Raw genomic sequence first — 17,920 nt, forward strand, 5'->3', positions numbered from 1 at the left:
TTAGACAGTCAAGCATAGGCGAGATAAAAGCTTTTCCCTTACCTTTAATGCCGAGCCATTTCACATTGGAAGCATTTTCATGGCTCCCACCTTCACGTTTAACTAAGACAAACCTATATTGCATTAATTTTCTGTGTGCTAACAGGAATTACTCATCTCTGATTCAAATCATGTAAACTGTAAAGTACTTGGAGCTTTTAACAATATCCACAACTGTTTTACCATCTTCGAGATTTTCAAGGTTATAATTTTAACAAATTATGAATTATAAATCTTCCTCCATTTTAGAGTTTAGATTGCATCAAGGCAGGTTTGACATTAAACTAAAACATTACAAACATTGTGTGCGAGTTCATCATTGTGAAATTATTACTTACCTTAAAAATTTAATCTGATAAGAAGATATATATTCTGATATTATGTAAAATCATTATTTGTTTCAAATATTTAAACTCATAGAAATAAATATATTTAATAACTTGTATTGAATTCTTATCCATCTTAACATGTAAAGATCCAAATTAAGATAAATGACTTGGAATCCAACGTTAGATTTTCAATAATGTTGTCTCAATAACTTGTTATGTATGAGGGAACAGTTCGGAAAGTCAAAATGTGAAGTTCTTTACGCCAACAATTAGTATAGATTGTCGTTTCAATTTTTTTATTACAAATCCCACATTTTTGTTCATGACATTCTTTCCCTAGTTTGATTTTAGGAGTCTACTTCAATGGGTTGGAAACCTAACTTTGGCACCCAGAACATGGCCTGCCACATGGGTTTGACTATCTTCGCTTCTAATTGATCCAGAAATCAGCAGCACTGTATAATTTGATTGGAACCATTATGTCTTGGTTGACTCTTATCTGTACTTATACACGTGTCGTTCTTGTACACGACGTAATTAATTGATAAATCATAGTTATAGGAATATTATCAATTCCAGTCAAAACTTTTATTTTACGCATAATTTAAGGAAGATTAATGCTTTAGTCATGACCGGATGCTATATAAATTTATAAATTAATATTATTTGATAAAGCAGTATAATTATTATTTAGAGACTGCAATATAGTCGTAAATAATTTTATTTTTAAAATTTTTTAAAATTATTAAAATATTTTTCATAAAATAATAATTTTTTTCTTTTAATAAAGATTCTGCATATACTGTCCCTACATGAAAACTGTGAATAAGATTTACTTATTTGATATGATATATAAAATAAATATATAAATTTATAAAATTATATTAACTCGTAAATTTATTTTGAGTTTTGCTATATACAAGTACAGTTACATACTAATCTGTATATTAATACTGATTTATTCATACTTAAAATTTAAATCAACACTGTTTTTAATAAAATTTACTTTTTAACCAATCATATTATATTGATATATAAATTAGTGCTTAATTATACTTGTAATTATATTTTTTCATTTATTTTTTCGAAAGATTCCATAAGATACTTTTGGAAGTAGGTGGTAGCCTAGGACAAAAACATCACTCTCCCTCACCTCGGATTCCCTCCAATTCCACTGTCTATTTACATAGCGGACAACATTATGGGATTTTTGTCTTTCAAAGGTTAAATAATTGTAATTCCACCATTTCTAAATTAAAACACACATAAAAATTTAATGTTGTTGTGGTACCCACAATCATGACGTAATGATATTGTCATGCATTCACCATGCATATCAAAAAACAGAAACCCTAAAGAAAAGGACAAAATTATGAAAGCAAACCACAAGTTTAATCATCTCCTTGGTCAAATTGATAAATTAAAGTTTCCTTCCTAAAGGCAATAGGATTAGGAAATAGGAACTGCTCCTTGAAATATTGTCCAAAAGAATAGCTCTGTGCCAACTTTGGAAAATGCTTTTGCCACCGCTTGTAGCTCCTGCTGGGTCACCGTTAGGTTTAAAAAGATATATTTTTTTTTAAATTAATTTTTAATATTTTTAATATTTAAAAAATATGAAAAATTTAAAATAATATTAAATAATCTTTTCTTAATCATTAAGAGAAAAAAAAAAAAAAAAAGCGGTGGCTCCCGCTGGGCTCTAGCATCATCTGCCAACTTTATATGCCATGATCGTCGAAGTTGATCCGCTCCCTACTTTACAAACTCTGATTTTTATATAATTTTGTTCCTCGAGGTTTCTTTTTTTCAATAATTTTACTATTTATCTCAATTTTTATTACATAGACTTTTTATTATATTTGACTTATAAATCTATCATCTAATACTATATCACAAAATGATAAGAGAATAATAAAAAAAATTAATAAGAAATAAATTTTTTTAATAAATTTTAAGTGAAAACTAAGCATTGATTTAACAAAACATTTCGCATTACCTCTAAAATAATAAAAGGTAGATCTAAAGAAGGGAAGATTATTGGTTGTTAAAAAAAAAAAAAGAAAGAATAAATAATGGTCCATAATCCTTACCACAAAGAAATGATTCCATTCAATCGACCCATGATTAGCTTTATGAAATCTCGCCACCATTTACGACATGATTGAGATGAAAAAAAAAAAATAAAGATATAAAAAAAAAAAAAACTAAAGGAATCCAACGTAAGACTTATAGGGACAGAATTATAAAACTCATTTTATGCATCTGGTTATATTGAATTCTAGAGTTTTTATTTCTTCAAAAAATAAAATATAATTAAGGTCTGGTTTAGATTGATATATGAGATGAGATCAAAATTTTCGTATAATTATTATAATTTTTTTAAATTTTTATAAAAAATATAATAAAAAATTTATTTTTTTTTAAATTTTAAAATAAAAATAACATTAAAAACTTATATTATAATAATATTTTATTTAATTTTTATCTTATTTAATCATATATCATTTACCAAACCAAATGAAACCGGAATAAACCTGTTTGATTTCCCCGACCGTAAGCGATAAAGTTAAAATACATATGAAAAAGATTTCAAATGTCCTGTGCTTTTGTTGTTCACTTTTTCTTCTCCTTGAAGTCTTGATATGAGGATGACCGATATCTAACTAATTAAAGTCAAAATTATAAAAGATTTCTCTCATATTTGTTAATTAAATACTGATATACGTATAATTTATTTTTATATAATTATATTTTAAAATTACAATAATACCATTTTTATAGATTATTTTATAAAAATATTCATTATTAAAAATAAAATTATATAAAAAACTATAAAAATAATGGTGCATGTGAATTTTATTTTTGGCACTTTCACAGCAACCGAGAATGTTAACATTGTTACGTGCCAATAAAAAAAGTCAATTAAAAATATTGTGTATTGATAAAATTTTTATTCCATTTCATTTGTAAAAACAGACGAAGTTATTAATCTTTACACATTTAAGACAGGTAAGATAGAGAATCTAATGGCTCACTATTAATCAATCATGAGAGAAGGTAGATGCAGTTGGCATGGGCCAGCCAAAATTGATAAATTAATGTCTCTGCATCCTACCCTTTTCAACTACTTTTTTTTTGTTTTGTTTTTGTTTTTGTTTTTGTTTTTGTGTTCTTAAATAAAGCTCATTTTGACAGAACTCTATATGTTGGTTCTCGCGACAGAATAAATTCTCATGCATGTGACGCCAATATGCTTGCTACTATTTCTGTATCAATTTACAACATTTCTCATCACTTTTACTTGTATCCTTTGAACTAAAATAGAAAGCAAATCAACCCAATATTGTTGGGTTGGAGTCAGTTTTCCTGTTCTTCCTTCTTATTGCTAGTTACTTATAAAGGTTGTAATTATATGTAACATACCGGTTTCTCAACGGCCAGTGAGGATAATATTCTAATTTTATTAATAATTTTTATTATTTATGGTGAAAAAATCAACCTCCTAAAGAAATTAATAGTGAAAATTAATAATAAAGTATATTGACTTAAATATCTTTTAAAAACTTATTTAATAATAATGTTATTACTCGAAATGCATAAAATTCTCGCATATCCTCCGCAGTCCGCATAAGAATAAGTAGCAGTTTGGATATCCACGTGTCAAGAGAGTATTATATGGGATATGATCCCCACGTTAGTGGGGATTGGCATAAAAAGTAAAAACGATGTCGTCCTCTACATTTATCATTAACAGAGAGAAACTAGTAACAACATGACACCATTTTCCATCTCGGAAAGCGACAGGGAGAGAGACACAGAGAGAAATCACTTGAGGAGCCTGAAGAACTGAAGAGAAGGAAACCCGACCCGGAAACAATGGGCAAGGATCTGAGCGATGACCAAGTGTCGTCCATGAAGGAGGCCTTCACGCTCTTTGACACCGACGGTGACGGCCGGATCGCCCCTTCCGAACTTGGGATCCTAATGCGGTCTCTTGGGGGAAACCCGACCCAGGCCCAACTCAAAGCCATCGTCGCCGAGGAGAAACTCACCGCGCCTTTCGACTTTCCTCGCTTCCTCGACCTCATGGCCAAGCACATGAAGGCCGAACCCTTCGATCGCCAGCTCCGCGACGCTTTCAAGGTCCTTGACAAGGACTCCACCGGCTACGTTTCCGTCTCCGAGCTCCGACACATCCTCACCAGCATCGGCGAGAAGCTCGAGCCCTCCGAGTTCGACGAGTGGATCCGGGAGGTGGAGGTCGGGTCCGACGGGAGGATCCGGTACGAGGATTTTATAGCTCGAATGGTCGCCAAGTGATGTGGCTGTAGAATCGGGTTTGGTGTTTTGTGAGAAGGAAACGTTTTCTGGAATTAATTTCTTTCATGTTCGTTGTTCGTTTGGGTTTTGATGTGTTGGATTCTTTTTGTTAATTTTTGGTAATGCTACTAGTTTCGTTTCAATAGATCTTGGGTGCGTTGCTTGTTGTTCATAATGTGTATGGGAACTATTTGTCTTCAGCGGAATGTGAAATTGACTAGTTTCTAGTTCTGGATTTTGTTTGGCTTTGTTTGTGTGCCTTGAAAAAATCAGTATTGTATTTATGACGAGACTTGCCTGATTTGGGCACTTGTTTCTTTGTTGGGTATCATTATATGGACGAGTTTCTACTACGTAGACAGCCATTTGTTTGTTCAGTTCCTTCTCTTTTCGTCAGTGTTGTGAAGCTAGAGAGATTAAAATAATAGGATTGTGAGAAATATACCATATTTATTGCTTTCGGTCATGCATTCTTCATATCGCTGTTAGCTTGTATAGAACATCTTGTGGGGGTGAGAGGCAAAATGTTTAATTATTTAGAAATGCCATAATGCTATGTGTGGCATGCCTTCTGTGCAGCAAGTGATGATTGATGAGTTACTTCTTGATGCTGAAAGTAACCTTTTATTACGTATAGATGAATTATGGACGGAATAGGGCTATATTGGAAACATGTATATAGAAGATGGTGCAGCTAGAATAATAGATTAATGGGTTTGGGTTGGAAAAAACAATGAAGTAAAGAAATGAGTTGCCATTCTTTCTTATCAAACCACATTTATGGCAGTATCATTTATCCATCAGACTAACCCCTAGGGGTTGTTTCAAGTGGTAGAAGCCTTGGTCTTAGTGGTATGCTCCCTCTAGATCCAAGATTTGAACCTTTTGGTGCAAACAAATTGTAAGGGTCACATCCCATCGGTGGAAAGCTGATTATTTCTGATCTGTGTGATGGGGATGCATTATGCAGGTTCGGGATTGGATTTAACTGGAAAAAAGAGGTGTTTGCATGGTCTCCGGGATTTCTTATCTTAAAAAAAAAAATCTATCCATCAGACTAAAGTTTCTTGATTTTCTTTGCATGACTGTTCTTTTCTATTAGTTTCCCTTTCTAGAACCTAATACAATGTTTCAGGATGCTAATTAAGGATGATGTAGTGGCAGCAAAGTTGAAACTGAGTGCATCATCTTGGGTTAGCTGCAACGTTTTCTAGCATCAATGTGATCATCATGTCGTTTTTACTCAGATGCGAAGCAGAGGTTTGTGTGTATTGGGTGTCTTCATGATTTTTATGAGGTAGTTTTATTCACCGGTAGGAGCTGTAGGCTTGCATTGTAGCTGAAACCATAGAGTTGTAATTTGCACTGTCAAGTTATACAAGTCCTTGTATGGAGAATTTACAGACTATGAGAACAGTCACATCTTGCTTATAAAAAAAAGTTGAAAGTTGTATGAAGCCTTCCCTAAAACCCCCTCTTCAAGTAAATTTATATGGCATCATGAAACCATGTTAACATTCTGGATAGCTGTAAAAGATTAACACATAGGATCGGTAGTTACTTTGGCATGGCCTTTTGAAACTGAACGATGAGCACATATATATTTTTTTTGTTTTGTTTGTAAGAATAAATGTCTAGACTCGCAATGGCCATATTGTTTCATACTCTCAACACTGGAATGACCTATTGCTTTGGAGATATATGGCACATAGGATATAATTGATGGAAGAATCAAGGAGAAAACAATAGTGCTGACAATCGGGCACGTTGGACCTTAGAAATACACTAAGTGTGACTTGATTAGTTTTGGTGTTCTATCTCTATATATGTTCTAGAGTTCGTGATGGGCATGCTATGAGGATCTTGTCAGTGCTGTTGGTTTACGCCATCAAATATATGCAGATCTTATATAGGCTGGGAAAGTGAACAGTTTGCCATCCTATTGGCGATATTGGCTTCTGCAAAGAGAAGAAAATGGAATTTGATGCTTTGGTCGATGACTCGATATGCATGTGTACCCTAAAGTTTGATGCTTTTCTGCGGTGACGTTGAACTAATTCAGAAGCATTTCATTTGTCGTGTTGGACAGCTACTGATCTAGCTAGGGATTTTGGAGGGACGTAGAGAGGGAGGGGTGAGAGTCGGTTTATTAGCTGGGCATGACGTCCTCTATCGTAATGCAGGTATGTGTGATCGAGTCAACGACCTAGTGGATATTTGATTGTGATGGTGTTCTGTTCTCGAATGAAGGGATGCATAGTCTTGTTTGTATACTTAAAATATCTTATCTCATTTTATCTTTATAAATTTTATAATTTATATATAAAATATAATAAATAATTCAAATTTTTCAAATTTTAAAATAAAATTAATATTAAAAAATTATATTATAATAATATTTTATTTAATTTTAAAAAAAATATTTCTTCTATATAACCAAACGATAAAAAATAACGTGTCAGGATATGCATCTCGCAATCTCATAGACAACCTTGTATGCTGTTTCAATTTAGGATCATTGCTTTATCTCTTATTTAGATCCACTTGGGCAGATTGGGACCCTGAAAGACTCCAGTCCTCTGGTTAACCCACCAAAATCTGCACAATGGGGGATTTCCCAATTCCTTTGAAGCGCTGCTTTATGCTTAACGAGCATTTAGAAACCATGCAAACTCAAAAAAGTTGATCGAACAAAATCAATTCTCCCTCCTTTATTCCCTGGGGTCGGCTAAAAAACAATGTATGAAAATATTTTGTGGCCTAAAGAAAGAAGATTACATCCTACTTAGTGAAACGCGTGTACAAGAAATCATCCTGACATGTAAAAAAACCATATTAAATTAGAACAGTACAGTCACTCCCAAATGCCAAATATGGAACGGAATACAGAAATCCTAGGCACACAAAAGAACTGCCGGCATAAGCTTATACAGCAAAAATGTCCGAACATTTCATTTTACACTTCTTGTTTGAATTTCCAGCAATAGTTCAGAGTAATGTACAATGACCCCAAATAAAGAGGAAGTAAATATAGAAAGAAAATCTCCCGCACATGAGGTAAGAAAAGCACTGCCAGATCTTCATTGACCAAGTGGCTGACTCTCGCATGGCTGAGGAGTTGTTCATCTAAGCTATGGGATTCTGAACTTTCTGGAGCTGGATGCAGCTGACCGTCTGTGGAACGACCTTCGGAGGGTTCCCCATCATCCTTGGGTGGATCATCAGGATCTTCTCTTCCATCATTCTCTTCACTATGACTTCCACCACTACCTCCCTTTGAGATGCCTTGGACCAAGTCAGCCCGAGCTTCTACACCAACCCGTCTGAGGTGCAGCTGCCATGTCGAAGATACATGTTGAAGAACAGGCCCGTCAACCAATACAATTATAAGCAGATATATAAATAAGGACTACCTGAAGATGTAAGTTAACTTCATCTGGACGAGAAAGAAATGGAAAATCTCCCCCAGTTTTCAAATATGCTCGCCTTGCACCAGGATACCTCTCGCCCAGTTCATCTTTGAGTTGTTGCGGAATTGCACAGTAGTCGTTTGTCTTCAAGGAGGGAGCATTTAAACATGTCACAAAGAACCGGTATTGTTATCAGTGAAAACTTGTTAATTTCCTTCTTCCAGTATTAAGCGAGGAAAAGATAGCCAAAACAAAGATATCAAGTTAATGATACTGAATTCAATGACTTCAAGCATTTGAAAAGCCATGCAGGAAGACAGAAATAAATCAAGCAAATGAGTAACTTGGGACAAGCATTATATACCCAGCAGAGATACACGGGATTGTGTGTTGATAGAGTTGCAATAAGTTTTATGAACCGAACCGTGATATCCATATCCAGGTATAGTAATCTACTGACCTTTGGTCTGCCAAGTTCAACACATTTAACAACAAAGCTTGGCTTATAGCCATGAGATTCTCTTTGAACCTATGTTACACATGTAGTCAGTTTCCTGCCCCTAAATAATCCATGATGAAAAAAATTAATAAAAAAATGCAGCTTAGAATCTTCACAAAATCGTTAGACCAAACCCGCAGCATTTAGTTCAATTACCAGTTAATTTGAAGTATCCTCTCCCCACGTGAAATACCACTTCAATTACCAGTTAATTGGATTTTGACTAGTTTTGAAAGGTATGGCCAACTTGAATCAAAGGCTGGCTTTTATTTGTTTATTTTTATCCACTCTCATCAGAGAAACAATAAAGAGAACAAGAACTGTAAATGATGTTTCTCAATATCTATTAGTTATCATTATTTTGGCAGAAAACTACACTAGGCAAGTTTCCCAAGAAGTTATGTCCACAGACCATCAAAAAGCTTTCCATATGACCATTATATGTTAGATTCTTAAGTGTTTCTGGTGAATTTCAGAAGTGACAGATAGAACTTCAAATATTAACGAGCACATCACACAGCGGGGAATAAAGGATGAAGAAAAAGAAAGAAAGAAAAATTGAACCAAAACCACAACGAAGTTTTAGAAAGTGAGGAAGCTGAAACTACAGGGACATTCCCAAATTTGGACTAGATTCATACTAGACCAAGAGCACACATCCACAGAGGTTCAGATAACTTACATCCATTATAGTTATAAAAGAATCTGAAAGCAGCAGAGGTCCAACCGCGGCAGTATCAACTGTCAAAGTTAACCTTGAGGCCAAGTCATCCTTTGAGAGTGTTTCAACCTGAATTGACAGTCACATGTTAGGGTTCCAAAGGAATTAATCAAGTAGTTTCCTACAGCATATATAATTGCATGAAACTAAAAAAAAAAAAAAAAGGGAACAGAGCAAGCAAATGGAAAGTTGATTATGCACAAGACTCATTTTCTGAACAGATAAATTAGAAGTACCTACATGGAAAAAAAAATAGGACTGGGCCAGGACAAAAAGGAAAATGAAAGGTTCGCCTCCTCAATGTTTGGACTATATGATTTGAAATAAAAAGGAAATTCTCACGATCACAGAAAATACAGTTGAGAACATTCATCAGGTTAATGCTAAATTTTTTGAAAATATTCAAGGAAATATCTATGGTACTTAAAATTTTGAAAATATTGAATAGACTGCACAATTGTCAAATTGATCGCTAATGTTGATTTAACTTTTGCGAACGCATCTCAGTTTAGGTTTAATTATGTTTGAAGTCCAATTTCAAAATTTTGTACAATGAAGTGTTTCCTATGAAGCTCAAAGAAGTTTCTATTACTAGGGTCAGAAAAGTTGGGGGAGAGATGGAGAGTAAAAAGGGAGGTGGGAGGGGACTGGGTGTAGCAGGGAGGGATCATGACCCCAAATACCATATGCAAGAAAATAACAAAGACCCTGGGACAATTGCATGCCAATCTATGAATGGTTGAGAAACTAACTGAATTTGAAGACAAAAACAGAGTTGGGATTAACTGCAACCAATCATTTCACAAAGAAAGTCTTGTTCTGTGCTGAAACACTGAAATATTGGGTGTTTGAGGGCAGAGTTCTTCAAGATATCATATACACATCTAAATCCAAAACATGGTGGAGACCTCCACAGACTTTACCTGAGAAACAACAAAGTCCACAGAATCTGCAATGAATGGTTCATGGGGACCATCGCGAATTCCTGTTAAGACGTATCGTTTCAGCAAAAAAGAAGGGGTCCAACTGACACTGCATAAGGCATATACCCCATTCAGAAAGTCAATTTGTTGGAAAAACATTGCACCTAACACACAACTCACTGCAAACAACAAATCTGGCAAAAATGACAAGTATACACATCTTTACATAGAGATCATAGAAAGCAAAAGAATATATAATAGCGATTATTGAAATAGTAATCGCCTAATTATGGAACTACTGGCTGTCAACTGATGTGACTATAGAACATTGCTGTAACCACAAAGAATAAGTTACGAAAGAGGGTGGATAAACAAAATGACACAACTTAATCTCTTCAGCTCATGCTCTTTCCAGATGAAATCGAAAGTAATCCGGGAATGTGAGGATTAAGAGGAGAAAAAACATGTGACCCTGAACTGATGAAGCACACAACTGATGACGCTGTGCTTCATCATATATAGATACTAATAGTAACATATCTGCATCTCCTTTCACCCTTAAAACGTGTCAACTCACCTACCCTATGGAGTCGGGGGGTGGGGACTTTTAAAATTTAACAGGATGAGGTGTTGATAATGGGCACTAGACCCATACGAGAACCAAAATTTGAACGTAAGCATAATTTTGAATTCAACTGCCAAATTTTGGTCAGGTTTTTTTGTCTATTAGTCTAGAACTGTTTAAAAATCGTCATCTACACTATTGACCACTAGGTTGAAACTTAAAACATGTTTTTTTTTTTTTTTTGCATAGGTAATAGGTAAGTTTTATTCATACGAATGAAATAGGCATAGCTTATATACACAGGAAGGATACAAAAGAACACCTAAATACATTCTAGGTTAAGGAAAGAAAATCATGAACATTGTTTCCATAAAGTAAAATGGCTGAAAACCAAAGCATTAAAGTGCATTATATAAGTAAGTTTTTTGGAAAATTAAAGTGCGTTAATTTTTTAGCTTGAGCTGAAAAAATCTAACATTAATTATATAATGGTACCTTATTTTTTAGAAAATTAACTGTATATAACCATAATATTAATCAAACTTCTAGCAAATACACAGTTTCTGCTATTCCATTATATAAAGCAGATCTTTTAACCATATTGCAAATCTTTTTTTTTTTTTAATCAGTAAATACAAATTTTATTAAAAAAGGCGAAACCAAGTACATGGGACATATACAAGAGCAACACCTATGCATCGGTGTCCAAAGATACAAAGGGAATCATGTACGTTCATGTCTATTACAATCGACCAATGTAATAAGGTTTGAAGAAACAAAGTTTTAAGCTCGTCCATTGTCCGTTCATGATCCTCAAAACTGTGACCATTCCTCTCCATCCATATGCACCACCATAGACAGATTGGAATCATCTTCCACAAAGATGCAATTTGAGAATTAACCTAGAGGCCTTGCCAGCTGGCCAAAAATTCAACAACCCTTCTTGGCATCACCCAAAGGAGCCCCACTCTAACAAAGATACCATTCCACAAACTCATAGCCACATCACAATGCAATAATAGGTGATCCACATGCTCCCCACTTTTCTTGCACATATAACACCAATCCAACACAATGAGTCGGCGTTTCCTTAGATTATCTAAGGTGAGAATCTTCCCTAGTGAAGCTGTCCATACAAAAAAAAAAAAAAAAAAGAAGCTTTTAGAGGGGCCTTAGTCTTCCAAATGTTCTTCCATGGGAATGCTCTTGTAGAATGTTTCATTAGGGACTTAGTATGAATGTACAGTAAAATATCCCTTCTTGGATGGTGACCACATCATCGTATCAGGTCCTCCATTCACTCTACAATTATACACAAGATGAAAGAAATCTGTAAATGTGTCAATTTCCCAATCTTGTGCAGCTCTAATGAAAGTGATATTCTATTGAAGAGAGCCACTAGATAGATCCATGAATTCTGCGATTGCAGCCTCCTGTTGTCGTGCAATGCCATATAAAGTTGGGTAGGCTTTCTTAAGAATTCGGTCTCCACACCAAAGGTCATTCCAGAATTTAATTCTGAAGCCATCCCTAACGGCAAAGTGTGTATATCGATGAAAGTTGGTCCAACCTCTTCTTACGTTTTTCCAAAGCCCCACCCCATGTGGTCTGCTCACCTCATTCGAGCACCATCCTCCCCCACAATCCACCATATTTTAGATCTATGATAATTCTCCACAACGCTCCCCTGTCATTGTGGTATCTCTACAACCATTTATCCAATAAAGCTTTAGTAAAAACCAGCAAGTTCCAAATTCCCAGCCCGTCTTCGTGTATTGGGGTACAAACCGTATCCCAATTCACCAAGTGAAACTTGAATTCTTCATCCATTCCCCCCATAGGAAGTCTCACTGCAACTTCTCTAGCCAGTAAGCCACCTTGCATGGTATTGGAAATAGAGATAAAAAGTATGTAGGCAAGTTGGATAGAGTACTTTTTATGAACGTAACTCCACCACCTTTGGACAAATAAATCCTCTTCCAACTCACCAGTTTCTGCTTCATTTTTTCAACACCTTGTCCCAGATAGACTGCGACTTAAAGGAATCACCCAAGGGAAGACCGAGATGCTTCATTGCCAAGGTGGAGACTTTGCATCCCAGAATATTGACATAGCTAAAAACACTGGGAACATTTCCAACTGGAACTAATTCTATATTGCAAATCTTGTTAAGGTTTTAGCAGAAACTAAAAACACTAAAACATACTTTAGTTCAACAGAGAACTTGTTCCCATTTCTTCATAATTATTTAAGTCAATATTCCTCATACGCCTACTGTATGTAATTAGAGTTGTAAGCAGTCTCTTGATAGCAGTCTCTTCCTAGCATCTTGATGGTACATATTTATCAAAATTTTATGATATTTCAGTGAATTACTTTTTTTTTTGATAAGTGATATTTCAGTGAATTACATAGCAAGTCAACAACTATAGTTTCATTTTTTAAGCAGTACATAAAAAATTAGGCAGTCTGATCGTATGCAGTTACAGCCCTCAATCTAAGAAAAATATGATGACTTACATGGGCGCCCATGGCATTGCAGTAGAGAAACTGCGTGTATCCAGAAAAGAATTGGATAGTATCAATGACCGAACTCGTCTTGGACGATGCTGAGCAAAGAGTTGTGCTAAGAAGCCCCCAAGGGATGTACCATATAGATGTATCTGTTAGATATGGATTGATTAATCTACTCAACGATTACTCAAGTTGGCAGAAACTTATATGACTTGAATTTGCAAGTTATGTACATTGATTTTACAATTTTTGAATCTCAGTTCATGACATATCAATACAATCACGCATCCATGCTGCCTGTAAGAAAACACATTGATCATGAAACTTATTTAAAATTGTTCTCAGCCCACTTGTATCTTCTCCTCCAATGATTGTCTCGCACAATTTGTAGTTCTATGATTATATACAGGCAGTTCTATGTTGATTTATCTAAAGATGATATATCGACGATGGTGGTTAAGTGCCATCAATTACCATATTGCATTAAATATATATATATATATATATATATATAAGCATTTTATCAACATTATAGGAGGATGGCTTATGAGGCATTCCATGTACAAAGTGACCCACAGTTTATGCAACGCTGCTTCAAACCCGCTCTGTGCTTAGAACTGTATGAAGCCCAGCATAGCTTCTGAAGCACTTTGCCAATCCAGAATGCCAAAATTAGTGAGTGTGCAGGCATCATGGTAAGTGCCACAACATCAAATACTGCAATGAGGGTAGAATGATATAGACAAAAACTTCTACTGATAACACATATATGGTAGCATAAATGTGAAAAGGAAATGAAGCTCTTACATGATGAACATCAATAGCATCCAAGAACTTCTCAAATGCTTGAATCCACTCATGATGATTCCAAACTCGTGGAATATCAACAGAAATCACCCGGTAACCCTTCACATTTCAAATGGATTTGATTATTCAATCTTAGTTAAAAATTTAAATGATATAAAATATAAAAAATTTAGAGGTTTCCCGGTCACAAACACAAAACAGAATTTAGAAAGCGACCAAGTACAACAAGAGCGTCATTAGAAATAATTATAGCTGATTCATTATTGCTGTAACAGTGTCTAGTTGCAAGAATTTTTCTATATGGTGTGATGAGGACTAGGAACACCACAAGGAAGTGGCCACGTTAACTTTGAAGTTCCAAATGAGGTGACATAATTTGGCAATTACACAAGTGCACTTCATTTTGACACCAACCAACTTATAATACTCTCCCTGTGTTTGTTGTTGGTCTTAGTACACAGATAAGCAAATTCAGTTTATACAGTGGTTAATAAAGATTTTTAAAACTGGTTAAGCATAATTCATTTTATGCTAATCAACTACATAAATAGTTCTCTATCTCTTCAAATAAAAAATAGTTATACTAATAACTTAAATGCATATAAAATGAGCAACTAAAATGGAGATTCCAATAATATAACCATGCTAAAGCTGAAGAACCCCATATCTCCGCATTTGCAACTACACTATAAAATTCTCTTCATATAAAAACACTAAAACTAAGGGAAATGGACGGAGGTTAATGATAATTTGTGGTGATTTCCTTTCATTACAGATTTTCTTTCAATGAATAAACTCTTCAAGTGGCACTATTGCCCAACAAAAATAATGGGCAGCATCAATTGTTCTGCACTCTAAGACACTAACTTCCAGAATTTAATGATTCCTGGTATAACTACACTACTGCGTACTGAGAAACCATGGCGTAAAACTTCTTATGAGAAAAGAAGAACGGGGGAAAAGAAAAAGAATAAGCATGGATTTTTAATGTATATTGAGTATAAAATGTCATACATATGATGAAGACCCTAAGGTCAAACTTACTACCTTCATGGACAATGACATGATTTGTTTGTAATATACATCTGCTGTCCCTGCTGTTCCAGGAAGACAAATAAGAGGAGGTACCACCTTTGGACCAAAATCATAATATCGCCATTGCTTTATGCCAATCTGTGAGTAATTAAAAATAAAAAAGAAAAGGTTCGTGACGGAGACATCATCAGGCAGTAAAAGGCACAATCAACAACCCAAATGTAACCAAGGATATGGGATTACGTCTAAAAATAAAGGCATAAGCATTGCTGGAATGAGATAAGGAGTCAAAATCATGATAGCTACAACCCAAATTCACAGAATCGAAAGAATAGTGTGAAAAGCGACACATATTTAAACAGGCATCAAGTAACACATAAAGGACCTCTATGCTTGGAAGAGAAGAATGAGACAGCACAAGATGCACGCCCAGCTACATTGCGAAGCCAAGATGTAAAAACTATTATAAAAAATTCCTAATTTGAACGTAGACAAGAAACCCAGACAATAACGAGTAAGATATGGATCCATTCTCATCTGTATCCCATTGATTGAGAGAGAAAAAAATTATAGCTGAAGCAAAGGCATACCAATAAACAGTCTAGAATAACAAGCTACACCCATATTTAAACAAACATAAGCTACATACGCACATCAAAATTCTCACAATTGGCGTGTAAGTTGAAGCTTGTTTTATATAATGGTCAGAGAACTACAAACCCAAGCTCATCCACTACCCATAATTGACTAACGAAAAGGAGACACAGGCGGAATGAAGATATATCCAATAACAAAATAAAGCTAATGAAAGAGACCCATGATCAGAAATCAGATGAAAATGGAAAAATAGAAAGGAAAAATGAGAATATAGAGCGAGAGAACTTGCGGGGATCTTATAAAGAGGGACCAGAGACTTGAAGTGGATGTAATCTCCCGGCACCGAAAAAGCACCTTTCATTGCTAAATTGTTAATTGCTATGCACCAAACACTGTATCACACAACCATATTCGATTGGATCGATCACTGAAACTGTCTCTCTTTCCCTCTTGTTGTGAGTCCTTGCGGTCCTCTGCGAACTCGTCAATATTATTTCGAGAAAAATATTATTTTTTTTGCAAATTATTTCGAGGGATTGACGAGATCAGAGAGGGAGCCACCTGGTTGGGCCCCCTATCCTTCTCCTACCTACGGCAATCATAACGCTGAATGACGGCGATGCTCTTTCAACTGCTCGTCTGCGTTAATCTATACTGTCCGCGTGATTTTTGATCATTGATGCACCAAACAGGCGCACTTTAGCGTGGCATTTCTTTCTTATTTGTTGTATTAAATATGAATTAAAAATAAAATAATATTTTTATTTGAAAAAGAAAGAGTTCTTTTTCAACCCTATTACATTCCATACATCTTTCTTCGTAAAAATTACCTTCTCTCTAAATTAAAACTTTCGTGACATGCTTACAAGATAAAAAAAAAAAAAAAAAAAAAAACTTTTGTAACATGATTTTTATATAATTCTAAGACCGTTATGCCATAGTTTAAAAGGGTAATGTTACTGTGTTCAAGTTTTAAAAAATACCTCCTTCTCTCTCCATAAAACCCTAACAGATCAGATCGACCGACGAGGGTGGGAGCTTCGGCTCCTCCCTCTCCCTCCCTTTCCCATTCTTCTCTCTTTTTGTTGTTTTGTGTTAGCTTTCCTTTTGTTTGGATTTTTGTGTGTTTTCAGGAATATAAAGGAGGGGAGTTTCGGCGGGACCGTTTCCAGCCACCGACCGTCAACAAGCAACCCACCAAATCGTTGGCCAGATGCCGATCTTCATGATCACCGATCGCGGCACTAGAAGGGAGGGAGCGTGGCCCACACGCGCGGGACGGAGTCTCGGACAGAACCAGAGCGTGGTTGTCACGAGCCACTGGGGAGCCACCTGACGGATCAAAACCTGGCTTTTCTGGGTCCTAAGACTCCAGGTGATCATCGAACGACCGTCGGACCCCCTCTAAGAGTGGTTGCGTTGCACGCACCACTGATTTTGTTTTGTTTTTCTTCCGTCTGTTTTCTTTGGTTTTCTGGTTTTCGTCCGTCCGTCAGTCAATGTTTTTTTTTTTTTTTTTTTTTTTTTTTTTTTTTTTTTCTGGGCTTTGTTTTGTATTTCTTGTTGTAAACTGAGCGGGTGATGGGGTTTTTTGACCGGACACAACTCGGGGGCTTGTGCTGTGGAGAAAGGCAGTCGGTGTTACGGCCAGTGGACGTACGACCAACCTCTAATGGAGGTTCTGTGGTCCGCACGCGAGCTGGGTAATCGTGCTGTGCTTGGGCTCCTGATGCCGTCGTCTGGGGTGGGTGTGCAGCCGGGCCCTCGCTGATGCTCGATTTCGTTGGTGTTTGGTTGTGTAGTTTTATGTTATTTTGTTAGTAATAAATTAGGAGTACGCTTTTGGACTTAGTGTCCAAAGCAGTAATGTACCTTAATCCACATTCTTAGAAGGTTGGAGGGGCTGGTCATTTTGTTTTATACAGAGTGCTTTCTCTTTTCAGAGAGATTTAGAAGTTAAGACAATGTCCGCTACTTCGTGTGCTGGGGTACTGTTGGGGTCCTCGGTCTAGACCTAAAACACCAAGTCCTCCACGCCAATGGTGGCCTTGTGATGACCGAACCTTGGTTCCTTTTTTACTTGGCTCACGTGCAAAGGTGGTCAATATCACCACTTGGGGATGGTGGGGTTAAGTGTTTAGACTAAGATGAGTGTATA

General features: G+C 35.7%; 2 protein-coding genes across 2 annotated transcripts; one reads left to right on the top strand and one right to left on the bottom strand.

Annotated features, from left to right (window-relative positions):
• Positions 1-4,120: 4,120 nt before the first annotated feature.
• LOC122282952 (probable calcium-binding protein CML13) lies at positions 4,121-4,922 on the top strand. The gene has a single exon (XM_043095042.1). The coding sequence runs from the start codon at positions 4,248-4,250 to the stop codon at positions 4,689-4,691; it is 444 nt and encodes a 147-aa protein (XP_042950976.1). The 5' UTR covers positions 4,121-4,247; the 3' UTR covers positions 4,692-4,922.
• A 2,584-nt stretch (positions 4,923-7,506) lies between these two features.
• On the bottom strand, positions 7,507-16,446 carry LOC122281674 (maspardin). The gene is made up of 8 exons (XM_043093401.1): positions 16,052-16,446; positions 15,178-15,303; positions 14,131-14,229; positions 13,330-13,472; positions 10,245-10,353; positions 9,283-9,390; positions 8,105-8,245; positions 7,507-8,025 (listed from the first exon to the last, which is right to left on the bottom strand). Exons 1-8 carry the CDS (start codon positions 16,121-16,123, stop codon positions 7,648-7,650), a joined length of 1,176 nt encoding a protein of 391 aa, XP_042949335.1. The 5' UTR covers positions 16,124-16,446; the 3' UTR covers positions 7,507-7,647.
• Between the last annotated feature and the right edge of the window lie 1,474 nt (positions 16,447-17,920).

Source organism: Carya illinoinensis, chromosome 11 (assembly GCF_018687715.1).
Source record: "Carya illinoinensis cultivar Pawnee chromosome 11, C.illinoinensisPawnee_v1, whole genome shotgun sequence".
Classification (NCBI taxonomy): domain Eukaryota; kingdom Viridiplantae; phylum Streptophyta; class Magnoliopsida; order Fagales; family Juglandaceae; genus Carya; species Carya illinoinensis.